This window comes from Australozyma saopauloensis, chromosome 2 (genome assembly GCF_035610405.1).
Source record: "Australozyma saopauloensis chromosome 2, complete sequence".
NCBI classification, from domain to species: domain Eukaryota; kingdom Fungi; phylum Ascomycota; class Pichiomycetes; order Serinales; family Metschnikowiaceae; genus Australozyma; species Australozyma saopauloensis.
Window position 1 is genome coordinate 45,969 of NC_086132.1, and position 24,949 is coordinate 70,917.

General features: G+C 43.7%; 14 protein-coding genes across 14 annotated transcripts; 6 read left to right on the forward strand and 8 right to left on the reverse strand.

Annotated features, from left to right (window-relative positions):
• Positions 1-66: 66 nt before the first annotated feature.
• PUMCH_001258 (uncharacterized protein) lies at positions 67-654 on the reverse strand (the record flags this gene model as incomplete). Its single annotated transcript, XM_063020318.1, has 1 exon — positions 67-654. One exon carries the CDS (start codon positions 652-654, stop codon positions 67-69), a length of 588 nt encoding a protein of 195 aa, XP_062876388.1.
• Positions 655-2,177: 1,523 nt separating this feature from the next.
• PUMCH_001259 (uncharacterized protein) lies at positions 2,178-3,377 on the forward strand (the record flags this gene model as incomplete). Its single annotated transcript, XM_063020319.1, has 1 exon — positions 2,178-3,377. One exon carries the CDS (start codon positions 2,178-2,180, stop codon positions 3,375-3,377), a length of 1,200 nt encoding a protein of 399 aa, XP_062876389.1.
• A 355-nt stretch (positions 3,378-3,732) lies between these two features.
• PUMCH_001260 (uncharacterized protein) lies at positions 3,733-5,754 on the reverse strand (the record flags this gene model as incomplete). Its single annotated transcript, XM_063020320.1, has 1 exon — positions 3,733-5,754. One exon carries the CDS (start codon positions 5,752-5,754, stop codon positions 3,733-3,735), a length of 2,022 nt encoding a protein of 673 aa, XP_062876390.1.
• A 130-nt stretch (positions 5,755-5,884) lies between these two features.
• On the forward strand, positions 5,885-6,799 carry PUMCH_001261 (uncharacterized protein; the record flags this gene model as incomplete). The annotated part of the gene is made up of 1 exon (XM_063020321.1): positions 5,885-6,799. One exon carries the CDS (start codon positions 5,885-5,887, stop codon positions 6,797-6,799), a length of 915 nt encoding a protein of 304 aa, XP_062876391.1.
• Positions 6,800-6,869: 70 nt separating this feature from the next.
• PUMCH_001262 (uncharacterized protein) lies at positions 6,870-9,536 on the reverse strand (the record flags this gene model as incomplete). The annotated part of the gene is made up of 1 exon (XM_063020322.1): positions 6,870-9,536. The coding sequence occupies one exon, from the start codon at positions 9,534-9,536 to the stop codon at positions 6,870-6,872; it is 2,667 nt and encodes an 888-aa protein (XP_062876392.1).
• Positions 9,537-10,211: 675 nt separating this feature from the next.
• Positions 10,212-11,351, forward strand: PUMCH_001263 (uncharacterized protein; the record flags this gene model as incomplete). The annotated part of the gene is made up of 1 exon (XM_063020323.1): positions 10,212-11,351. The coding sequence occupies one exon, from the start codon at positions 10,212-10,214 to the stop codon at positions 11,349-11,351; it is 1,140 nt and encodes a 379-aa protein (XP_062876393.1).
• A 9-nt stretch (positions 11,352-11,360) lies between these two features.
• On the reverse strand, positions 11,361-12,107 carry PUMCH_001264 (uncharacterized protein; the record flags this gene model as incomplete). The annotated part of the gene is made up of 1 exon (XM_063020324.1): positions 11,361-12,107. The coding sequence occupies one exon, from the start codon at positions 12,105-12,107 to the stop codon at positions 11,361-11,363; it is 747 nt and encodes a 248-aa protein (XP_062876394.1).
• Positions 12,108-13,171: 1,064 nt separating this feature from the next.
• On the forward strand, positions 13,172-14,542 carry PUMCH_001265 (uncharacterized protein; the record flags this gene model as incomplete). The annotated part of the gene is made up of 1 exon (XM_063020325.1): positions 13,172-14,542. One exon carries the CDS (start codon positions 13,172-13,174, stop codon positions 14,540-14,542), a length of 1,371 nt encoding a protein of 456 aa, XP_062876395.1.
• Positions 14,543-15,073: 531 nt separating this feature from the next.
• Positions 15,074-15,976, forward strand: PUMCH_001266 (uncharacterized protein; the record flags this gene model as incomplete). Its single annotated transcript, XM_063020326.1, has 1 exon — positions 15,074-15,976. The coding sequence occupies one exon, from the start codon at positions 15,074-15,076 to the stop codon at positions 15,974-15,976; it is 903 nt and encodes a 300-aa protein (XP_062876396.1).
• A 64-nt stretch (positions 15,977-16,040) lies between these two features.
• Positions 16,041-16,979, reverse strand: PUMCH_001267 (uncharacterized protein; the record flags this gene model as incomplete). The annotated part of the gene is made up of 1 exon (XM_063020327.1): positions 16,041-16,979. The coding sequence occupies one exon, from the start codon at positions 16,977-16,979 to the stop codon at positions 16,041-16,043; it is 939 nt and encodes a 312-aa protein (XP_062876397.1).
• A 288-nt stretch (positions 16,980-17,267) lies between these two features.
• On the reverse strand, positions 17,268-18,986 carry PUMCH_001268 (uncharacterized protein; the record flags this gene model as incomplete). The annotated part of the gene is made up of 1 exon (XM_063020328.1): positions 17,268-18,986. One exon carries the CDS (start codon positions 18,984-18,986, stop codon positions 17,268-17,270), a length of 1,719 nt encoding a protein of 572 aa, XP_062876398.1.
• A 929-nt stretch (positions 18,987-19,915) lies between these two features.
• Positions 19,916-22,201, reverse strand: PUMCH_001269 (uncharacterized protein; the record flags this gene model as incomplete). Its single annotated transcript, XM_063020329.1, has 1 exon — positions 19,916-22,201. One exon carries the CDS (start codon positions 22,199-22,201, stop codon positions 19,916-19,918), a length of 2,286 nt encoding a protein of 761 aa, XP_062876399.1.
• Positions 22,202-23,311: 1,110 nt separating this feature from the next.
• On the forward strand, positions 23,312-23,686 carry PUMCH_001270 (uncharacterized protein; the record flags this gene model as incomplete). The annotated part of the gene is made up of 1 exon (XM_063020330.1): positions 23,312-23,686. One exon carries the CDS (start codon positions 23,312-23,314, stop codon positions 23,684-23,686), a length of 375 nt encoding a protein of 124 aa, XP_062876400.1.
• Positions 23,687-24,225: 539 nt separating this feature from the next.
• On the reverse strand, positions 24,226-24,630 carry PUMCH_001271 (uncharacterized protein; the record flags this gene model as incomplete). Its single annotated transcript, XM_063020331.1, has 1 exon — positions 24,226-24,630. The coding sequence occupies one exon, from the start codon at positions 24,628-24,630 to the stop codon at positions 24,226-24,228; it is 405 nt and encodes a 134-aa protein (XP_062876401.1).
• Between the last annotated feature and the right edge of the window lie 319 nt (positions 24,631-24,949).

A 24,949-nucleotide genomic window follows, 5' to 3' on the forward strand; every position in this document is an offset into this window, starting at 1 on the left:
TAAATCATTCTTTTATTAGATGCCACTTGAACTGAATGATTTGCCACATCTGCTGTCGTTATTTGATCAATGATGCGGACTTATTGGGCTTGGACTTTTGGTCAAGAAGATGCTGGGTGAAGCATTGAATAGCAGCGGGAGTTCCAGGTCGTCAACAACCTCAACTTGATTCCAAATTCTCGATCTGATTTTATTTTTGTATTCTGGGGTTGGAGTTTTGACAGGCTCTATTTCTTCATCCACACAATCTTGCTGCATAGCTATCATCTGCAAAAAATAATTCAGTCCCTTTGATTCCAGCAAAGGAGTTGCATGACTCGAAGAATTATCGCCGGTGGTTTCACTTTGTCGTAGAAGAAGCAAATCTTCGTCATCTAAAATTCTCGGTGACTCATTAGGACCGTTTGGCGGCTGGTCTTGCTGATCATGCTGATCACTTATTCCTGGCCCAGTGGCCAAGTGCGGAACGTTTAAAGAATTCAAAACGCTTTGAAAGCTTGCAATTTCTTTTTTTCGGGCTTCAGTTACACTTTCTGGCCATTTGCACGATAGCAGATTAGACGAGCAGTTCTTGCAACTGGGATATGAAGACTCGTCGCACTTTTTTCTGCGCCGTCGACACGTTAAACAGCCTGTACGACATCTCCTCTTCATGATTCGAATTTCCTATGAAGATTTGGCCATGGAGGTGAATAAACCTAGTGTATTATAGAGATTTCCTGATCGGGTAAGCGTTCACCGCGCTTAGCACTTCGGCTCGATATGCAGTGATGTTGAGCCATTCAGCCTATCGAAATCGTTCAAAGGCATCGAAGCATGCCAAAACATTTAAAAATACGTAAAACGCACTCCGAAACTCAATTTTTTTATCCCTTTATCTTCTTCTAATTTATTGCAGCTCTAGTCTGTACACAGGCCACAGATACGAGCCGCAGCGCAGGCGCTAATGCACTGATAACGATATCAAGTGTCTTGATGGTGAATGCACAGACACATGATAAGAATGACAGACAAAACAAAAAAAACTAACGGCAAGTATTGACGGCCAATCTCTTTTTCGGGCGATGAATAAACAAAAGTCAAACATTATGAGATGTTGCCTGAGCCATACATTCCAAGCACGAAAATACGAGAAACTTGCGAGGTTATAAAAACTAACTATTGCAATAGCTCAAGAACAATATCCTTTAGACCGCACTCTATGCATCTTGATCAATTTCCGTCAATCCAAGTGCATCGCATGTCTTCCATTGTGGCGGCTGATTCCCACAACCCACGTTTAGTTCACGTCTTGGCACATCACAATTTTGTTTTGAAGTACCAGAAGCTTTGCTCACAAAAAATCCATCACCTTAGAGCAAGATTGGAATTGATTGGAATCTAGTCCAATAGCCATTCTGAAAACGGCCGAATCAAAACATCAACCCGGCATTTACGTGAATCATTTCGACTGCACATGAAACACCAAAAGTGGAAGCGGAGCCAAATAAGCTTTTTCTGTCTTGATCTTGCACCGTCAACCCCCTGAAACCGTCGTTATGACATGTTTCGCTTCGAAAACAGCAAAGACTTGTTCATTTTGTCTTCACCTTTGAATTGATTCGGATGTGTTGGATGTTCCGGCCGTGAAATACTGATTTCGCGAAATCTTGTAATCCTATAATTTTGCACCACCTGCGTCTGGCTTCTTGGAAGAAGCAACGCACAGCGGCATTTGAGCAATGAGAATTTAGCCTAAATGTTGGCCATAAGAATTCTGGAGGCGTTGCGTTACACCAATTATAGAGGCCTTACTACATCGACTATATCGTCAGGTTTAGTGTGCTGCCATCACCAAGTGCCTAAAAAGCATCAACCGAATTCTTCCTCCTAACCATGATTTGACCTCCCACATATAGTACCTCATAACCTTAACTCGCAGGGCATGACCACTCAACGTCTTTTCTGCACCCTCTTCGGCATGTGTCCCAGCGCCCGTGTGCAGTGCCGATGCACCCACATTCTTCAAACACACCTCTAAACAATTCCCTATACAACGCTCTTTCTCTCCATACAAATACCCCCCACTCTCCTTCCTTCGATCAATTTCATCCAAACCACGCCAGCGGCCCTTCGTAGCACAACATCCCGCAATATTTATTCCCTTCCCTGGCTAATTCATCCATCATTCTGTCGATATGCTGACCGAGCCCAAAACGCCACTCCGGAATATCGACCGCATATCTAAGGCCTCTAATAAAACCGTACGTCTGAGCCGGTCCCGCTTTTCGGCCATTCACCTACCGCCTCACGAACTATACGGAGTCTTGCTGGAGATCCTGCTGAGACGGTCTCACAACAGAATCAAACGATCTGCAAGTGCTTCGCGCGTTGCCAGCTCGCCGGTGCAACCACCCAAAACTGAATCTCGCAAGAGAAGACGCTCGTCGACAATCTTGTCCCGTGAATCCGGAATCGTGGAACATATTCTGAAAGATTACCTACGATCGTTCTCAAGGGCCATAGTGCGCGAAAATGGCACTTGCCCAAATTCGTCTACAAGCGCACCTAGCGAAAGTGCACCTGAAAGTGCTGAGTCGGTTGTAGAAAAATGTGAATCTGCAGTTGACCTCTCAAACCAATTTCACCAGTCACTCCCACTTCCTTCGGAGAATCCATTGAGAACGCCAACCACCCGGCGGAGAGTTAATCCACGGAGAAACTTGCGGGTGAGGCAAGAGTACGATTTCATGAAGTACTTGGATCATGCAGCCGAAGGCACTGGAAATGTATTCAAAAATGACTACACTTCGGTTTTCGAAACAGAAGCCTCGACACCAAGAAGCAGACAAGAACCTGTATTCCGAAGCGATTCTGGAATGGACTACCTCGAGCTTCGTGCAGATTTCGAGCGTGCAATCTTACATTCTAGACAAGCATTTGCGATGCTCGACCCACATAACTCTGGTGGACCGTCTTCTGCGCTTGACGACAATCCCGAAGATGACGATAATTATCGCAGACCGATACTAGAGTACGACGATCGACAAATCACTTTCGGAATTAACCCTGATACTGACATGAGAGTTTCTGGAACTACAGCTGTTCTTTCTAGATCATTTGCAGACTCACCATTTTTCTTGAAAAAATCTACTGTTGACATTTCGAAGGACCCATCGGTCTCCGCTCGAGAAAGTCCTTCTGACACTCCTTCACGTCTGCAGAAACTTCAAGCAAATACAGTCACGCCTCCAAATCCAGATCTTCACAGAGCATTGCCAATTGATGCTAGGGAGCTTGTTGATACTACACCTGGGAACTCCAAGTCACTTCTGGGAAATACGGAATCACAGATTCATGGTATTGTTGACTCAAAAGACGAGGATTCACTCGTTTGATCGGTCAGGTTCTTACTGAAAGATGACCTGAGAAACGGTCACTCACCAGACAATGCAATTTACGAAGGAACATCTATACGTTTTTGTGGATATCCAGTGCGTTGAATTTTTACTTTTACTAATTAATCCAGTCATTCAGTGTAGCCAACACTGTTTTGACTAGTTTTCGAAGATTTTTGTATCTACGTCTGGAACGTTGATACGGAGACACTATTCGCAGAACAATCGCTTACAATCGCTTACAATCTTTTATTTAATTCTACTGCGGCAACAAACTTGAGATACGAGCATTCATTGCTCAATTTATGTACATTAATATAATATTCCAGATATCAAAAAAGTAAGACACTCCACTTTAAATTTCAGCAGCATATACTTTCTGGTTACCTCTTACCAATTTGAATAGTTCGAATATAGCCGCTGGGGTAACACCTTGGATTCTCCTAGCCTGACCAATTGTCTTCGGTTGGATTGTATTCAACAAATGACAGACCTCGTTTGACAACTTCATGTTGCCTGTATTCAGGTATTCAAAATTGACTGGTAAGAGGAGGTTTTCATCTGCTTCAAATGCCTTGACATGGGCTTGCTCTTTTCGGAGCCATGGCTCATAAGTGCTTTCGACATTCAACTTGTCCAAATTCCACTTTGAAAGATTATCAAAGCAATCTGGTAAAGGAGCTTGCGTGATTGATTCTAAGTGAGGGATCAAGTCTTGTAATGTCATACCCTTGTAGGAGAGGAGCTTCCATCCATTGACGTTTGTGTGTGCGTTCACTTGATGAGTGCCTTTGAGCACAGGGGCCCATTTGGAACCGTTCTTGGCAATAGATTTAAGGTATTCTTTGACCTTGTTGTATTGATCTTGTTCTTCCATATAATGGTTGTATCGAGAAGTTCCGACAACACCGGCAAGATATCCCCGTTCAGTCAATCTTAGGTCCGCATTGTCGGCTCTGATTGAGAAGCGGAATTCAGATCTCGAGGTAAACATTCGGTAGGGTTCTTCAACGCCCTTCGTGATCAAATCGTCAATAAGAACACCGGTGTATCCATGTGACCGGTGGAATTCAAATGGTGGTTTGTTCATTTCTGCCAAACCTGCATTGATACCAGCAACGCAGCCTTGAGCAGCAGCTTCTTCATAGCCCGTAGTTCCATTAATTTGGCCTGCCAAGTATAAACCATCAATTAATTTCGTCTCCAATGTGATTTTAAGTTCGCGAGGGTCGACATAATCATACTCGACACCATAGCCAGGCTGGAGCATTTCAACATTCTCACATCCGGGCATCATTTTGACTATTTGTTCTTGGATATCTTCTGGCATGGTGGTTGAGATTCCGTTTGGATAGACATAATCTGTGTCTAGTCCTTCGGGCTCAAGCCAAACTGTATGGGAGGTTTTGTCTGAAAACCGTATCACTTTGGATTCAATAGAAGGACAATAACGGGGCCCTTTCACTGTTTCTCTGATGTGTATGGACTTGTCAAGATTATCACTAATCATCTTGTGGAATTCTGGCGTTGTGCTTGTTTGGTGACATTGAACTAGTTGATCGATCAAAGTGACTTCATTATTCATGTATGACATTGGTTGAGGGGGGAAGTCAGAGGGCTGCGCAACAAGTCCCCTGTAATCGATTGATTTTGACAGAAGACGGGGTGGCGTGCCTGTCTTCAAGCGCCCTAGTCTGAAACCAGCATCTCGCAAAGTTCTTGACAATCCAAATGTAGCAGCTTCACCGATTCTACCAGCCGGGAAAGAGCGAAGGCCTATATGAATCTCGCCCCCGAGGAAAGTTCCCGTGGTAATCACAACTCTGTCACAGGAAAATACAGAGCCACTTTCCAAAATAACACCTTTCACGGCACCATGGAGTCGGCCCCCAGTATCTGTTCGATGTTCAGTTGGATCTACAATTATGTCTTCTACCAGATCCTCCACAACATCCAAATTCTCGTAGTTCAAAATTACTTTCTGCATCTCCTCGAGATAAATCTTCCGGTCGATCTGAGCGCGAGGACCCTGAACCGCGGCACCCTTCGAAGCATTTAATGTTTTAAAGTGTATTCCTGCTTTATCAGTGATCTTGGGTGCAACACCATCCAAGGCATCCACCTCTCGTAGCAAAGTTCCTTTTCCAACACCACCCATGGAAGGATTACAGGACGCAGTGCCGATTTTTGAGATGTGCGGAGTGACGAGTGTTGTTCTGGCTCCAGCTCTGGCAGAGGCAGTAGCTGCTTCACATCCAGCATGTCCAGCACCAATGACCACAACCGGCCAGTGCGGTGCCGACTTGAGTTTACTTGAAAGCTCAGCATTGATGTATATGTTCCGCCGAGCTACAACCTGTAATGTTGCGCGTACCATGATGGCTTTATCAGTTTTTTCGTTAGCTTAGTTGAAAAGTGATCTATGGGCGTGCACAGAAGCTCATCTCTCATAGTTGATCCCAAACAGGAAACCATCTCGAATTAGTATCTACTTGATCCATACAAAAATGTCCACGGCTGCAGATGACTTAGACGATGGCTTGCTATATGATATGGAGTCACACGATGGGGTAGATGTCGCTCCATCCAACACCGATGACGGATATCAGCTGGACATAGAGACAACAGTTGAGACTAGCGATGAGCCACCTAAGAAAGTTGAAAGCACCAAAAAGAGAGCTGCGCCATCATCCAAATTCCAGGAAAAGAAGAAAATGAAAATGCAAATTGACGTTGACCGCAAGAAAGGTATCTCTCTCGAGTCTTCTGTTGATGCAATTGCCGATTATATCAACGAGTCGTTGAGAAGAAAGAATTCGGATCTTTCCGCCTTGGAATTGGCAGAGATGTATTTCAAAAAAACCGATTTCCGTTCAACCTCCGAATTTACTGAGCCAAGAGTCCCAGAAAATCTCTCGAAGTTCATTCTTGGTAGATTCAAGAATATGCTTCCAACCTCGACACCTGGCAAGAAAAATGACAATAAAGACAAAAAGAAGAATAAGAAGGACAAATATAAGAAGAAGGACAACAAGGGAAGCTCTGAGGGACTACTGCAGCCCGAAGGCGCAGAGCGTAAATTTATCGCCATCCTTTCAATGTCAGCTCTTCGCGCCTGTGACGTTCACAGAGCCCTTAATGAGATTCCAGGCTCCTCATTGAAGCTCATCAACAAGAACAAAATTGATGTTGATTTAAAACTTGTCAAGAGCACCTGGTCCCGTGTGTTGTGCTGCACTCCTGGCCGTTTACAGAAGGTCTTAGCTACAGAGGATCTGCCACTCAAAAAGGAGGAAATCAAGATTGTCATTGTAGACAACTCGTATCTTGATCAAAAGATGCAGAACGTCTTCAACATAGCAGAGACCTGTGCAACTTTGAAAGAGTTGACCGAGGGCGGTGCCAAAATCTACATGTTCTAGGGAATCATTTGTATATTAATTGAGGTGTTTCATATTTTGATGTTAAAATTCGTAACTTATGATGGCTGGTCTACTTGAGCAGCAATGGCATATATGTCTCCCGTCCAGACTGATAGAAATTGGAGACACTCCTCAAAATATTCTCGATGGATGCTTCATCAAGCGAACCGCCTTCACTTATTTGCATCAACTTTTCGGAGAAAGTAACAAAATGCTCATTTGCAGTTAACTTTTCATCACCTAATGTGAATTGAAGAACGAAAGCAACATTGGCTAGCAATTGACGAGCTGGGAAACTTTGAAGAACACCAGCTGTATCCCCGTCTTCTGCTGTACTCGACACCTCATCAGTTAATTTTTGCACGCCCAGGGTCAGATCATCCGTGACTTCACCTGGCTCTTTGCTTTCCTCCAAAGTTGAATCTTCTTGTCCAGGAACTAATTTGAGCTGGTCTAAGCTCAAGTTTCCGAGCAATCTTCTCATGATCCATTTGTTTTTTGTATTCACGAAAATGCTTCTCACCTCGTCGTCGGAATATAATGTGTACAATTCACCTTCCGAAAAGAGTGAAGATTTGAACATCCTCGAGGCTAGCTCACTCATGAATGAATACACATACATATGAGGTCCAGAAGGTAGGGTTGCGCCCTCACTGGTTTGTGAAACGTACATGGGTTTTGACAATGCAGTAAAAAATTGATTGCCAGATTCTTCTTCGGGTAGGAGCGCTTCAAAAATTTTATCGTAAAGGCTGCAAGCATCTTCTTCGAAATCAAGAAGAACACCTGAATCTGGCAAATTGAGCACCGATATGTTTTTACGTAAGATGAGTATGACACTGAGTAAAAACTGAACGGAATCCACAGGATTATGGTCGGGGATGGACAATAGACTCTCTGATAAAGATTGCTTGAACGACAAAAGGCAATCTACCACGGACTTTTTGAGATTTGCCGAAAGAGTCTCGAAACTTTGCTCGATCTGAGCTTGGCTAAAGTCTCCCCAACCATCAAAAGTTGGTCCATCTCTGAATGACTTTGTAAATACGCTCTGAATTTTCTCTCTAATATCTGATTTTGCAGAGAATAGCTCCAATAATGAGCGTTGCGAATAAAACCATCTCTTCAACTTGCATAAAGTCGAAACAGAGGTAGAGTGAGAATTGAGAGAATCATTGAGTGATGCAATCTCAATCACTGTTTGAATGTAATTTGATATGTCAATATCGATCGAGTTAACAAAGTCCAATGTGAAGGGCTCTGAATTTCTGGATGCGGCAGGGGGAATTGCTAGAAGGGTTGAAATATCGGTCGTGAGTTCTGACTGTTTTTCCTTCACATACTGCTCAACAGAAGCTAAAATCTCTTTCATGAATGTGGATGCGAGGTGTATATGGGAAAAGTAAAGCACTGATACCGCCGCTGTATCATTCTGCGATGAGAGAAGCTCTACCTTCCGCAAAGAAGCAATTGAGTTGTAGAGTAATTTCAATTTAGAAGTGGGCTCGTTACTGTCCTTGCTGGTAAGGCTAACCAGAATACGGGTCATGAATGTTTGAAGATGTGAACCGAATCCAGCAAGGGAAGATTTTGAGAGTCCAAAATAGTCTTCATCAAGGGCGCTATAATTCTCCAGAGGGAATTGGACGACTTTTGTATCCAACCAATTGTGGAAACCAATTAGGTCAACAGGACTCCAAGTTTTGAGACCATTGAGTCGCGAATTTATATTTCTGAAATTGTCTCCAATCAAATGATTTTGGATCATACGACATGTTTTTTCGATGTAAGAGAAAATGAGAAAGAAATTGACATTCTCTAGTTGGCTTCGATCTCCTGTAGCAAACTCGTCTAGCTGTTGAACAAAGTATTGAAATCTCAAATCAATGAGATGCTCTGCAAGTTTGCTGGTGGAATTGAGTTGTTTATCATTGGACGTAACTATGATATACGCAACCAAAATATTGACGATTGGCAGGGATTGCACAGCATACCCCGAGGATTGCTGGCCGAGGCTGTCCCAGTCACTCGATTCTTCGTAATCTTCTTCGTCAAAAGATTCATCGAAAAGGTCTAGTGCATCCAACTCGACCCAAGAAGCCGATGGACGTAAAAGGAGCTTAGCGGATGCAAGGTCGCCATCATCGGAGTCGAAACTGCTCGAAGCCAATCTTTTTTCCAAGAACGCAATGAAGTTTGCTCGAAGGCGTGTGTAGTTGGCCAAAATATGTGGATGAGAATCGAAAGTTTGCTGGAAAACAGACGACACTGTATGGTACAACTTTGCAAAATGCACAAGGGCTGCTGTACTAGGCACGCTGTTCGTCTTTAGCTTAAGATCAAAGCCAATGATTTTGTTGTTGATGATATTGTTCAATATTGTTGTCTGCAGCAAGTTGCGAGCCTGCTCTGCTTGTATGCTTCGAGACTTTGAGGCGAACCGGGAAGCTGCACTTGATCCGAATTGGACATGAGTAGAGCGACGATACGACAAGTCAGATAAACGAGCATCAACACTCAAAGATTCTCCGCACATTTTGTCCACATCTTCGGCGATCCGAATGAGATCACGGTATTTTTCACCCACTAACGTGTGAAGATCTCTCTTAGCTTTACTGACCTGTGACGTGTATTCAGAGTAGATTCGTTGAATCAGGCGGACCAGGTGAGTTTGGAATAGCTCGTCGACTGTCATGTCTTGTATTGAGGGGGCCAGTAAGACGGTTGAGTCGGTCATTTTGGCTACTATTCGATGTTTAACAATCCCGATTGAGTCAATGAAACTTGAGAAGAATTGTAGTGAGATGATACGAGTAACGAAATTGGAAGAGATATCAATCCGTTAAATGGCCGGCGAGTCGAGACAAGCGAGAGCTCCAATTGACAAGTGGAATCTTGAGTAGTAAATACTGGTATATCGTAGTATTGTGCAGTAGGAAATACAAAATCTGACAGGCAGTCAAACTGGGGGAACCTGTCAATGAATACCAAAAAATATTAGTTTGTGAGCGGTTTTACTTTTTGAATTTTATCTAGGATAGTTGGTTTAGTGCTATTGGCATCCCAGTGTAAGTTCCAGTGTAGATACTTAGTGAAAGAGGCATATGTCACCATACTTACCAGCATGGTAAGACCATAGAGATATATTCCAAACACATTTGACAAATTCTAATTCAATTACACTTGAATTTTCGTTTGGGAATCACCTTTTGTTTCTAGATTGGGAGATACCTCTATTCGTTTAAACAAACCATCTTAAAATTTAGCAACAATTGAGAAAATGGAAGAAAAGAAATCCAATTATGTCGCAAAAATAAAGGCCGAAAATTGCAAATAGTTTTTCAGTCGTTTCATTTGGTTGACCACCATATCTACTAATCAAGATCTCTCCACATACACCCCATAATCCCCAATGAACACTACTCCACAGGGCGACAACCTCCTAACAGCGCTTGCTGCTGGATGCACCGCATCGGGTCTTGCAGCCCTTTTCACTTTCCCGCTTGATTTCGCTAAAACCAGGCAACAGTTGACGAACCAGGCAGCTAGAACGGAGCACAAGGTCTACGTCAATATTGGAAGCATCTCGCATGTGATGACTGGTTCAAGTGCACTTGTAGCAGGAAGTGTTGTCAAGAACTTCTCGCGTATTGTGTCCTACAATTGGGCATCGAATTTCATGGCAATCGATACTCGTTCGGAGAAGAAGAAGACCAGTGCTCCGCGTGTTGTCATTGCGGCAGCCATGACTGGATTTATGGAGTCGTTGTGGATTGTTCCTTTCGAGCGAATCAAAACTACCATGATCGAGAACAGGTTGTTGGAAGCTGAGAAAGCAGGCAACCTGAACCCTGCCTTGGACATTACCCGAGGTAAACTCAAAACCCACCATAAGAATTCCGTTACGGCACGTCAATATCTTCTGCCGCACGCGTACTACACCTCTGAGGTGGTGAATATGCTCAAGAGCGGGAAAACTCACTCTAAATTTCTGACCCACACTCATCTGCATGGCCAAGCACATTTGGATGCTTTGAAAATTGAATTTAATAAGACTCCTGCCTTGACTTTCTTCAAGACAGTTCGCCAGATGTACGCTTTGGAAGGTATCCATGCATTCACAGCTGGTACAATGATAACTCTCTTGCGCCAATGTGGTACATCTGCCGCATGGTTCTCTACTTACAATGCCACGAGGCAATTGATCGATCCACATGGAAACTCGGCCGAACCTCGCTGGTTTTCGCGCCAAATTGGCACAACGCAGCAATCCTTCTTGTACCTAGTGTCTGCGTTGGCAACTGTTGCCGTGACTCAACCTATTGATGTCGTCAAATCGCATATTCAGCTGAAAAATGGAAAACTCTTGTATAAAGACTCCCTCACTACTGCTTACAAATTGGTAGCCAAAAAGGGCTTCTGGCTGTTGTACGCTGGTGCTTTCCCTAGAGGTTTGAAGATCGCTGCTCACGGCTCTCTTACGGCTTTATTGTACAGCTATGTCGAGAAGAGTCTCAATGTCATGGGCAACGAGTTTGTATTCACGGACTAATTGGTTTGTTTATTCCTCTAAATACACAGGGATTAATGTTTCACCACTCTTATGCTTGACCCCATTGAATTGTCGCGCGAGCTTACCACCCGCAAAACTCGGTTGACTGAATGCTATATCATGTTTCTGCAAGGTCATAGCAAAAATCAGAGCTGTTAGAACACATCCAAGAAGCTGTTGGGCGATGCCATGACGACGCCATTTGGGTGCAACCCAAATCCGCGAAATGCCCACCTTCGCTCTATTGTTGACCTGTTTAGGAACAACTTCTTGTGTTCTATCGAGCATCCACCGGGCTTGTTTTGCGGTGTCGTGGATGGGCTCGGTGACACACAATCCTACGATCCTCTTTTCGATAACGGCAACGAAAGCATGGCCTGCCACACTATCGTCTGCTATGATTTTCCAAGCCTCACTACCGGCTGGAGCGTTTAACTCCTTATTCACCATGTCCAACAAGGTCTCTATTCGCTTTACTAGTCGTAGGCTATTTTTGTTTACGCAATACATTCTACATTCCATGGATTTGTTACCCAACAGGATGCGAAATTCACGGCAACTATTATTTGAGCCATTGCCTTCCAAGTCACAACGTGGCCCATTGACAAAAGTGTCATGATATTTCCGGTGAATCGAATTGTCCTTCTCCATATATGAATAATAGTTCATCCCGCAAGTCTTACAAGTAGTCGGGTTTGTAGCCAGAGCTAAGTTGAGTCTTCCTTGACCCAATCTCTTCAGCTGACGAGTATACATTTACAGCATAGAATTGAATTGAATTGTAGATGATAGGTTGAGTGAAACTATCAACAATGAGACATCTCCGTTACTGATCTGCAGGACACAGGAGGAGTTTCGAAAATAGAAACAAACAAGGAAAAGAGCATCAAAATGAAAAGTATCTGCAGCCGGACCGGCACAGCCTCTTTTAAATCACGATCTTCTTGGCGTTGAGATCCTGCTCCTGTTTTCCGCACGAACGGATGCTATGGCCGCTCATCTTCCGATCATGTCAGCTTAGATCTAGGTTAACGCCGTGTGTGCGGATTTTACTTATAACCACTAGGCTTATATCCGGCCAGTGACCTTGAAAAAGTGTTGGCAATTCTGTTTCTATGGGTCAAAACAAACCAAACAAGCGTCCTTTCCTTCGTCAAAAATTGAAAAAATTTGACAAGTTATCTCCCATTTATCACATCCTCAAGTTGCAATTGTAATCTTCAGGATCATTTTACAAGCAATTGAGTAGCCGCTCAAGGGCTGATTCCGCAGGTATAAGAGAAATTGGCTAGCAAAGTAGCTTTGGCAGGGATTTAGCTCAGCGGCAAAACAAATTAGCAACCACGCTAATTTTGCCACCGAACATCAGTAAAATAGATCTTGAATACCTGAATATTTGCGTTTGATCAACTCTCGATAAAAAAAGCGTTTTCTGGAGGATAATGATTTGTTCATCCTAATTTCGGATTTAAAATGTTCCGCACTAGACCTCTCGCGCTTATTAAGTGATCTGTTCAGTACATCAAATAGATTTTAACATCCGTGCCTGAACTGCAGGACATTGCGCATGAAGAGATGTGGTCTCATAACCCCGAACTTAACCGACATGCTTGGGCCACTATTTATATGACATGAAGGTTTTGCTGCCTAATTTTTGATAGTTTTTTGATAAAACTACTGATTCTTCTCTCGGTGCTATCTGGCTATCTTCTCAATCTCAACACTCTGGTTCATTTCGGAGCTGCTGTATACTGAAAGACCTTGGCCAGTATTGTCTCTGTCATCATATTCTTGATTTCGTCACATACAAAAGCTATTCGATGAATCCATTAGAACTCCAATGGACCCCTTCTTCGGGATATCCGACAGCCACCTCAATGGTGTCAACGTTGCTGTCCATCAATCCCACAGCCGTTCCAGCACTCACTGAATCAATGGTCCACGCGGCAGAGAGTCTTGCTACAGCTACTCTTAGAAATGACTTGATTCTGCTTTCGCGAGTCATTCGTGGAGCCAAGGCTTCGTTGACTGCCATTAGTGCCCAACAGGTGATTGCGACAGCCACTGAATCTGCGCAACAGGCCGAGGCCACCCTGGCGCTCCTTCAGGCATCGTACAACTTACAAAGGTTAGCTCTAGAGGAGAATTTCTATAAATACTACATGAACTTGGGCGCCAATGTCTTCTTTTTTGTGGTGTTTGCATTGCTCTTGTTCTTCAATGTTGGGATGTTGTACAAGAGTCGTCACCACTGGTACAACATCTCTTTCATCTGCGGTTACATTCTCGAGTTCCTTGGATTTTTGGGTCGTATCTTGTCGACCACCAACTACACAAACATGAACTATTATTTACTCCAGTATGCGCCGCTCACGATCTCACCTGCTTTTTTCATGGCTGGTATTTATTTCATTTTCGCTCAAAATGTCATCATGTACGGAAAGCAATATACTATATTGCCCCCGATCTGGTACTCTTACTTTTTCATTGCAAGCGATGCTATTTGCTTAATTGTCCAAGGTGTTGGTGGTGGTATGGCTTCTGAAGCTTCCAAAACTAGCACAGATCCTGCGCCAGGAACTTGGACCATGTTTGCAGGTGTGTTGGCTCAGACAGTCGCGATGTCTGTTTTTGTTATTTTCTGGTTCAACTTTTTATGGCGTCTTTATTTTCACCATACTAATCCGAACAGCACAAACAAATTGGCCAAAAAGGGACTCCTAAACTATTTCCGCCTCTTGTTACATTTACCTTCCACACGTGCCTATAAGGCAGAGGAGTTGGAACCCTTCTATGACCCCGAATACCACCATATCCGTCAACGCAAGCTTGTCCCATATTTCCCCCTCGCAATTACCATTGCTGTTGCAGCCATTTATATCAGATGCATTTACCGTGTTGTTGAGCTCAAGGAGGGTTTTGATGGCTACCTTATTACACATGAAGTATTCATTATGGTGCTTGACGCCGCTTTGATTTTCATTGCAGGTGCTGTATTCGTTCCTTTCCACCCTGTATTTGTATTCGGACCTAAGAATATTTTCAATGTTGCGAGAGTCAGAGGCAAACATAACGCGGATCAAGAAAACAAAAGAGGTGATGAGAGTTTAGATACCCTGATGGATGAAGTTCCTCCCTCAAACGTTGATCTTACTTATGATAGAATTCCAGCGGCCAAGGAAAGAGCTTGATACCTATTCACTACCCCTTTGAAGATTGTTTGTTTTTCTCTTGTTCATTCATTTCATCCGTGATTTCAACTCAATCGAGCGCCGGGAGCCCATGAGCAAATATCTTTTTTTGTAAACCTCAATATAAACGTCAAAAGTTAAAACTCAATGTGTAGATTTATATCTTCTCAGAACACTGAAGTAGTTTATTAAAAGTTTTACATGTCATACCTTCTTCGAAATTAAGTTTAGAATGCTCAATCCATAGAACCTTGCTTTCCAACTGAGCAAAAACACATACAACCGAACTAACAAGGAAAGGTGGTTGCCTCTATTGATTCATTTTTCAAAATGACAAAATTGGAAAATAAATATATGCAAGTCAGGGCTTCAATCGAACCGCAGTAATATTTGACTCAAAAAAATTCTCTACTCCGGGACTATCTTGAAACCACAGCCCTACCTGCAGTCTCCATTAAGGTCGTTTACCCCGGACAATCTGTATGGTCCCATATACAACTCCAATAAGTGAAAAATCAGCAAAGCCTCTTCATGTCTTCATCCTACGCAAATTTGCTTCCAGTGAATGGAAAATGGAAGCAACAAATCACAGATTACCTCACTGAAGATGTACCCTCATTTGATTATGGTGCATTTGTGGTTGGCGACAAACACGAGACGGCGTCTTTGTACATGAAGCAAGCTGGTATGATTTGTGGAGTTCCTTTTGCCAACGAGGTTTTCAAGCAGTGTGAGTTGGAAGTGGAATGGTATTACAAGGAGGGAGATTACATTGAGGAGGAAGTGTTGCAAATCAACAAAGGGCGCCTTGTGGTGGCCACTGTTACTGGTCCTGCCAACAAGATCTTGCTCAGTGAGAGAACTGCATTGAATTTGCTTGCCAGATCTGCTGGTATTGCAACTCAGTCATACTTGACCAAGAAGTTAGCTGATGAGCACGGATACACTGGACTCATTGCTGGAACAAGAAAAACTACCCCTGGACTCAGACAATTGGAAAAGTATTCCATGCTCGTTGGTGGAGTTGATCCTCACAGATACGATTTGAGTTCCATGGTCATGCTCAAAGACAATCATATCACATCTACTGGAAGCATCTCTAAGGCTGTCGCCAGCGCCCGTAGCGTTTGCGGATTTGCTGTGAAGATTGAGGTCGAGGTGAGCACCGAAGCTGACGCTAGAGAGGCAATTGATGCTGGTGCTGATGTTATCATGTTGGACAACTTCAAGGGCCCAGAGTTGCAAGAGGCAGCTTGCAGTTTGAGAGCACACTACAAGAACTCGAACAAGGCATTCTTGTTGGAATGCTCTGGTGGCTTAACCATCAACAACTTGAGCACCTACTTGTGTAACGATGTCGACATTTACTCGACTTCTTCTATCCACCAGGGAACAGGTATTGTTGACTTCTCTTTGAAGATCAATGCTCAGTAAATGCGATCCAAGAACCACAAAAAAGATTTAAAGAAACTAGATGCGATCATAGCGATTGCTTTAATCAACGAATCCCAGACACGCTTTGTAGAGGTAACGTTTCAAACCCAGTGTTGAAACCTATCACATTTGCAACATTGTTTAGCACCTTTTCTGTCACTGGATCAGATACTGCGTCTTTATCCTCGGCCAGCGATTCGTCGACATGACCGAGGTATTCCATGCTATGGACTTGTCCACTATGGCTAATCAAAGACATGTTACTACTATCCGCAGTAGGTAGAGGGTACTTGGATGCACCAAACACGGCCTTTTTGCCAAAACATCTGATGGCACGGACATGGGAGTCTTTTCCATCCTGATGATTGGCTAGAATAATGATCTTAACCACGAAGCACTTGAGCAAGCCGTCTCCGCGGACCCCTTGAAAGATTATATGCGACCATCCCACTGGTTTATCAAAACTCACAACACAAACCTCTGTGAGATCCCAGCTAGAGCTACCAGCCATAATCCGGATCTTCAGCGGTGTGTACGATTCATCAATGTTGTAGTTGCAAAACAACAGAATGCGCTCAAGCGACACCTTTTTGGAGAACTGAAGCGTGATTGAGTGTAGCTTATGGTGTGCGCTTTCGCCGTTGACTCCAGGATCAGGCGTGCCATCAAGACTCCCATCCGATTGCCAGTATGTGTTTGCGTTATCTTCCCTCAATTGATCCAATCCATGGCCTTGTTTATGTGAGGAAAGCTTCCATGTGGCAAGGGGCGATAGATCTAGAAGTTGTAAACTGTCGATTTCTTCTAGTCCACGTGCATAGTATTCATTTTGTAGGTGTTCAATTGATTGTTGATCTCCATTTGAGGTTTCTTGAGCCTCTTCGTGAGGAACATTGAAATCAGCAGCATCTCCCTCGGGTCCATTATATCCTTGGTAGTATGATGTTGCGTATGAAGCATCGGGATGTCCGATATCTGAGCCCTGGGGCTCTGAGGCAATCATATAGTAGATTTGTGGTGGTTGCAAAATGAAAAGTGTGGAGTTGATATGTTGGTGCGAACAGGAGTACGACAATTAGAGATTTCCAAAACTGGTGATGAAATAGGCTGGATTAAGGCATCGGCTTCTTCTGAGTGCTTTTTATTTTATTTAGTTTCTTTCCCTTTGTGAATCTATTCGGCTATACCCAAAACGTCTCTGATGTAACTAAAGCGAGGTTCTACGTCAAATGAATATTCGTCTCGTTTATTTATTGGTAATAGAAGTTGGTTCATCATTTGGTCAAACATATCAGGGTTCAGCTACAAGTGCTTCAGTTTTGTCCACAGGAGCCTCCTTCTTGGGCTCCTCTTGAACAGCTTCCTCCTCGGGCTGCTCTGCCAGAGCAACCTCCTTTGGCTCATCCGACAGATTTGGGACGGTTTCGTCTACGGCGGCCCCCAGACTGTTCGAAAGTTGATTCGTCGTATCTGGAGTTGCTGGTTCCTCGTTCAGCTGCACGTTCCGAAGTTTCAGAGGTCCTGCGGTAGGAACTTTTTTTGAAGGGGTACTGTCAATCAACGTCTCTTTTAGTAAGTCTGTGGCGCTGCCTTCTCTGGAGAGCTTTCCACCGTCTTTGGTCACATCAGGTGAGGCGGCGGCAGCAGCTGCTTGCGCAGGCTTACGTTTGGGGATGAATCTTGGAGTGAAAGCAGTCTGGAAGTGGTCAGCATGGGCGACGCCATGTCTTTTCAAAGCACGGCGCTTCAACACCTCGAAGTAAGAAATCTTGCCTTTGAGACCGGCAAATTCCGTGCCATCTCTATCGAAAAACATGAGCTCACCGTTGTCCTCATCCTCGTCACCAATCATGTAATCGTCAACGCGGGAACTGTCTAAGTATCCGTCATCTTCATAAGACTCGCTCTTATCAATCTGATACTTGCCAGCCTCGAGGTCTGTCACGAGCATAAATAAAAGCTCCTGTAAGCTCGAAGCGACCACAACCTTCGTGTCAAAGTCACGACCAAACAATATTATCTGGCCACGAACGCCCGCATTTCCTGGAGCCAAATCAATGGCCAAAACATTTCCAGCCAGGTCTTTCGAGATGGGGATCCATCCACGGTGGACGTAGGCCAGCTGGACCGCATCTAGAGGCACAGACTTTTGGTGCAAGAGGTAGTTATTAGCAATTCTTTCAGACAAAGCAGGGTCAACTGACAGACCGGCCGAGGAAGAGGCTCCAGAAGCATCGGCAGCAGCACGCTCGAGTTGAGCCTGCTGGTGCTTCAATGTCATGTACTCTTTCTCTACACGCTCAGCCACCTTGGACCATAGAGTGTATTCTTCCATGATACCTTCCATGTCCAAGAGGGGCATACCCATAATGATACCAGTAGGCTTGGAACCACGGAATTGGCCATCGTGACGCTTGTAGAATTGACGGATCTCAACAGACAACTGCCCTGCAGCCAAGTCCTTCTCGAACTCGTTCAAGTCGGCTGTCAGAACACCAGAATTGAGAGCATCCTCGAGTTCGGGGTACTCATTCTCGAGAAAACGCTCCAAACGGGCCCACAACGAGTCCACGCTTGGAATTGGAACCTGGCCTGTGGAACTCATGTTCAGCATTTCATGAATGGTGGTAGAGCTGCCATTGCCTCCGATCATATTGATATTGGTGGAGGAAGAGCGCATGCCGGGCCGGTAGCCGCCAATGTTGGTCGAACTACCGTTTCTAGAGTTGGCGAGCGAATTGCTTTGTGAATCGTTGAGAGGATTCAAAACGGTGGTTCCTGCAGTGCTGTGGGCGTAGGGAGAACCATACAGCGCATAATGATCCTCGGTAGTAACCGAGTGCAAGAACGCCTTGACGGAGTCCATAAAGCCCATTGTGTGGTGTAAAGATAGAGAGAGTAAGTAGGTGGATGAAACTTCAAAACGAGGGGGATAAACTTCGGGGAAGTTAGTGTGGGAGGCACGGGTGCACCAGCATAATGGAGCCAGGGCTGGCCCCTGGGCGGGCATAGTGCCGAAGAGACTTGAGAGAGAACTGAAAATATCGGCTTTGCTTGATTATACATGTGTATATTTTGTATGGTTGAGGTTCAATTTCGGGTGTATCGGCATGTGTCTTTTTGCCATGTTAGACTGATTGATAATAGCCTAAACGTCATGGCATGAGTAGGTCCGTCGTGTGAGCAATAATAGGGACAGTAAACGGTAATCCGACCAGAATGCGAAATTTTTTACTGACAAGCTATATACTTTCGTCAATGAGATCCTGGCTCTCATTCAGATTGACTTATGCCTGTTTGTCCCAGATTCATCTATTTTTAGCCATCGAAGCTTCTCCATACAAGATTGTGCCTGGGCTATTGCAGCAGAGGGTTTCTGATGGCAACGATTGTTAATAGAGAAGAAATGGTGTATTTTATTTAACTGCGCTGCATGTTCAATTGAAATTGCTGAAAATTATGCTTTGGCTCGTTTAGCCTAACTACTGGTCGTTTTTTGCTTCTCTCTTGGTCGACTTTTTGTCTCAATGATAGCTTGATTATTCAGCCATATTTGCTCAATTACTACTTTTGTTAGATGACCTATATTAATTGCTCTATCTAATCAACCTAAATAACCTTTTTATGTCCCAATGTGGCCTGCTAGCCATCTGATGCCCATCATCGGGCCGTCCACGGCCCGAAACTTCTGAGCTTCTCAAGCGATGTGTATTATCCTAGCGTCATCATCGAACTCGATACTAATATTTTGGTAATCTAGCGGAAATACCCGAGGGGTTATCTAACATCCAATGCCTTAAAGTTGTAAAAAAAGTTCAGTCTATATACTTGTCCGTAAACATGAGCTGCGAAGTTCTAAAGAAGATGAATTAAATATGAATGATTGCATTTGCAATCAATGTCTAATTATGTATGCGGAGAGGATTGGGGACCTTGTGACTACTTAGGAGTCCAAATCCCACTGGCTCTTGCTTTAAGGTAATTGAAGAGCTCGTCGCCAAAATACTGTTTCAATAGGTCCGGCTTCGACAAATCAAAGTTGGTGATTGCAATAGATGCTTCAACCAAGTCGTAATTGATGGCATCGCTAACCTTCAGGTCCTTTTTGTAGCTAGGGTGATGCAACACAAAGTCACGAAGGAAACGGGCAATCGTTGGGATTTTGCCTGCAGCTCTCTTGCTGATCAAAGCCAAATAGCTCTGGAGAGCAATCATTTGTCGAGCTGTCTCTTTGTCTTTGCAGTGCTTGTAGCTGTTGACAAATGTGGAAGGTAACAACTCTTCCTCAATGTACTTGATGATCATGCGAATCAATCCCGGGAAGCACTCAGAACCATTGATAAGCTCATCTGCTGTAAGTCTGACTTCATTAGGGCCATTTTCTTCATGGACGCATCCGACCTTGCCCTTGGCTTTACAATAGCCGTTGAGGTAAACTCCATTGGAGCTGATAAGGTCGTTGCCATCATTGATAAAGCGATCGAACCAGCTCAAATCGTATCCTTCAAATTGCTTGAAGTCTAGCTTCCATTTGTACGGGTTTTTGAACCAGAATTTTTCGCTTCTTGCTGCATCTACCTTATGGGCAGTGTCCATATTCTCGTCAATTTTCAGAATTGGGATATAGAAGTCGGGATTATATTTGAGGATGGCTTTACCGCAAAGAATGAGGAAAACAGAATATGCCGCATTCTCGAAATCGTTAAGCTGGATCTCCATTGGGCGGAACTCAACACGCCATCCTGGTTTCTGGGCTAATTCTTCATCTCCGTAACTACTTGGGTATAGCGCTGGGGGCTTGAATCTCAAAGTTTGCCAGTTTGTCAGCTGGATATTTTCGAAATGGTCATTATCAATCTGATTATCTTGCTCAAGTAGTTCACTGAAGATAACAAGCGGATCTCTTATGAAAAGATGGGCAAAGTGGGTCGCGAGAGGCTCGTCGAAGTTTTTATTCGCAATCAATTGGTCATATGCCTTCTTGTTGATTGGAGAGAAAAGGTCGTTGTACGATTTTTGGAAGTATGGCGAACTCGAATGATACTTTTCGTCACTCAAATACGAGTCAATCGAAGCATATCTCGACTTGGGAATCTTCTGGATTGGTTTGGAGTCAAGTGTATGCATGAGAGTGTCGCCGTATGCGTTTGCAAGTTTGTCACCGTTCACACCACGTCCGCCACCGAGACTAGCGATGTGGGCTTTGACCAGGTCTGCAACATCCAAGCCACCGAAGAGATCAAAGCCCTGATATGGCTCCAAATCTCTCTCAACAAAAGTTCTATCGTCAACAGCTCCGCTGATGACGTTCCATCTGACGTCTTGATTTACCAAAAAGCCTTTGAAGATAGGTGCAGCAGCAGATACAGCTAGCATGACGGGTGTCAAAGGAGCCAATGCATCATACAAATATCTGGCTTGCTCGATATCAGCAGCTTGCATTGTTACTTGTAAACAAGATGAACCCATACCAAAACCCATCAGGTCCATATAAACATGACCAGGCTTTGCAGCACCTAAAAATGGTTCTTGATCTGAGGGAAACAAATCACGTTTTGGAATAGAGTCGTCAATGAGTTTTGTATTCTCATCAGGATAAAACGGCAAGTTGATGGCCACCTTATGTCCTCTACGCTTACGGATGTTTGCGGTCAACGTGGGAAAGCGCATATGCTTGTTGATGATCTCATCTGGAAGGAAAAGGGATTGTGAGGCAGGACCGATGGGGCGAGCACTTGGAGAGGTGAACACACCACAGCCCATCCTGGGGAACGAGGTCAATGTGAGAGGAACAACATTCTCGGGTAGTTGTGACTGACTGACCTCTCGTCTTTTCACCATATTTTCCTCCACATACAAGTAATCATCAAGCAGATTACCATCGTAGGGGCGCAAAGGTGTTGCCTCTATCATGAAGCGTCCATATTCAGGATGGAAAGAGATATTGTTGTCCACGGACAACGCCAAAAGCTCGGGCTTTTCTGGATCGTTCAAATCGTCCAAAATGTAGTCTTTGTCAATGGCAAGTCGGGCTTTCTTCTCCTTCTCATTGACGTCTACTAGCATATACTCGACCTCATCACCCCAGTAGAAGTGGTCGTTCCGACGGCTCTTATGCTGGAGAAATATATTCTGCAACTGAACAATACCGTTTGCTCTTATATGTTCATTGTGTTTACGTGACGTATTCCAGTCGAGCGGAGTTCCAAGGGATAAAAGACCCATTGTTGGTAGCAAAATTGGCAATCGATGGCCTGATTCGGTGCGATCCCACGGGTTTAGCTAGTATGATTCCTTGTGAAAGATTCACAACGCACAGCAGAGAAAGTCACTAGTCTGATTCTATTCTCGAAGATGCGGCGCCGTTGTCGCGCATATAAATGTCTCAGTCTGAGGCAATTGGCAATCCTGTCTCATTTGATAAAGTATCAGAGGGTATCGGGTACGGTCACGTGACTTGGCATAATCAGTTGGAGGGACTTGGTTTGGCTAGCGGGTATCCTGACAAGAAATAAAGGCAACTGCATTCATTCCAAATCAAAAAATGTTAGATTTGGTATGATTTAGTGGTCTTCAGCAGACCGATTTTGTTGATACAAGTCGGGAAGCATTGTCTATTTCAGGTTGTAAGTGGGCATGTACGCTCTCACATTACTAAGCGTAGCTGAGGCGTCGGGAAATTAATTCCTAAACCGGATAGCGTTGATCTTTTTGTGTCAAATCATAGCGAAGTTTTGGCTGATTAATTGTAGTGAACAATTTTATGACGTAAAAATTTCATTGTTCGTATTGGAGCGTATTTGGTATTGACGGTGTTTGATAAGCAGCACTTGAACGCAAGACTTGGGTCTCGTGGTGGTAATTGAACTGGGTTAGAATTCAGGCTAATCCTCATGTGATAGTAGATGGAATCTTGAATGCAAATTTGATGGACTCTAGGAGGTAACTTGAAAATACTTCAATCGTCAATCTTCACTGTTCCGAGAAGGAGATGGGAGGCTGCAAGTATATTCACTATTGCTTAAGTGTAAACGACTTTCCCAAAGAGGTCTTGCTTTCGAGTACTGTGATGGATTTGAATTGTATTTTGGATCAATTATCTCATCCACCATCGTTAAAAGACGTCTTCCAAGCAGTCATCTTCTAGCAATATAGTAATGATATTTGAAGAATCATTAAATTGAACACAGCTCTATTTCTCAAAGAGGTAAAATAAAATATGAATGCGAAACATTCGTCCTTTTCGCAGTACACTGTCCCACATCTTTCAATGAGTTTTTGCAACCACATCACGTGAATCGAAAAGTACTCTTCACACCATACTTTCAGCACAATATGGGTCCTAAGAAGCTACCGAAGGTCCAGAAAGACCATTATGCTCGTGCTTCTTTCCTTTTTCAAGCGGCAAACTTTCATCTTATGCATGGCAATCCGGAACTAAGCCGCATGATGGCTCGAGGTGTCGATTTGGTGTCAAAACGAGCTGTTTTAAGGCTACTGCCACATTTAAAAAGATCTATATGTAAGAAATGTAAGAATGTCTTGGTTGCTGGTCTCACTATGACCCAAAGCATCGAAAATTTGCTGAAAAATGCCCCTCATGCCGATATCTTGGTTCGGACATGCATGGAATGCAATACTGCAAAACGGTTTCCTATCGGTAAAGATCCAGAATATCAATTGCATTGTGATAAAAATCTTGTGTCGTGATTGGAGAGTTCACGTTGTTCTTCGTTCTAAACAAGTCAAAACGATTTCAGTGAAGAAGACAAATCATACCGAAACACCTCATGAGTTATGACGGCGGTATGATACTACTTGACTGAGAGCTTGCGATAAAAACTACTCAAATGCTGATCGGTAGCGCCTCCTCGCTACCGTCATCACGATTAAACTTCTTGAAGATCTCAAAGATGGCTGTCGTCATGAGTCTTGACTCTTCTCAGCATTATCACTTCTATTACTTGACTCACGGTTCTCCGCTCGCAATTTAAACTGCCTACATAATGCAAACAGCCTCTTGTGCGGATGTGTTCGGTAGTTCAATTCAAGCACGCTGTAACTAGACAGCTAGAGTTTACCCTTGAGAGACCGTATCACACTTACAGTAAGACCAGACTGCTCATTAAAAGAATTGATACCATTTAGTAGCTACAGGACAATTGTTCGTATCAATACATATAATCAAACATACTTCAAACCCATGAACCATTATCATCTAGGTTACTTCATCCCGTTATATTGCCACACTAGAGGAACTTCGACCGCTCCTGTGACTGCTTGTTCTCTAGTCTTCTTTGTGGATACACTCTAGCGCCTATGAACCCATACTTGAATCCGATCTCATGAGCCAAAATCTCGCCAAAACCGAGCATGATGCCGTTAATGAACGGCAACACAAAGTTGATCGCACCTTTGCGAAGAAGGTTCCATAGGCTGAATGTCTCTGCGCCATTTTGTCCATCCAATAGGTCAGATTCGTAGCTGTACTCACTCATTCGGTCATCCTCCTCACGACCTTCAATGATGATTTCATGCACGGTTTCCATATCCTGTGAACTGATGAGTTGGTCGGAGGAAACCTGATTTGTTAGAAGGTTGGCCAATGTTGTACCTGATTGGTTGTCGGAGTATCCTACTGGCGTGTCTGACATTTTTACTGTGTATGGTTCGACGAGATAGATTGATGTTCTTTGTATGGTAATATTACTTGTTATGAAGGCGACAATTGAATAGACGCTGGGTTGTATGCACCGTGATTTGGTTTAAGTTGTTTTGTGCAGTGTAAGAGTATGGAGTTGAATCGAAGGGAGAATGCTAAAAAACGTCATGAAAAATGGTGTTGATAATTTTTTTTTTTTGTATTGATTAGTCAAAAATAACACATATATAAGAAAGTCGTTTGTAAAGAATAAGAAATTTTAAGTCCATGACTCACGGTTCTGAGTCTCTTGTGAGTTCTGAATAAATAAT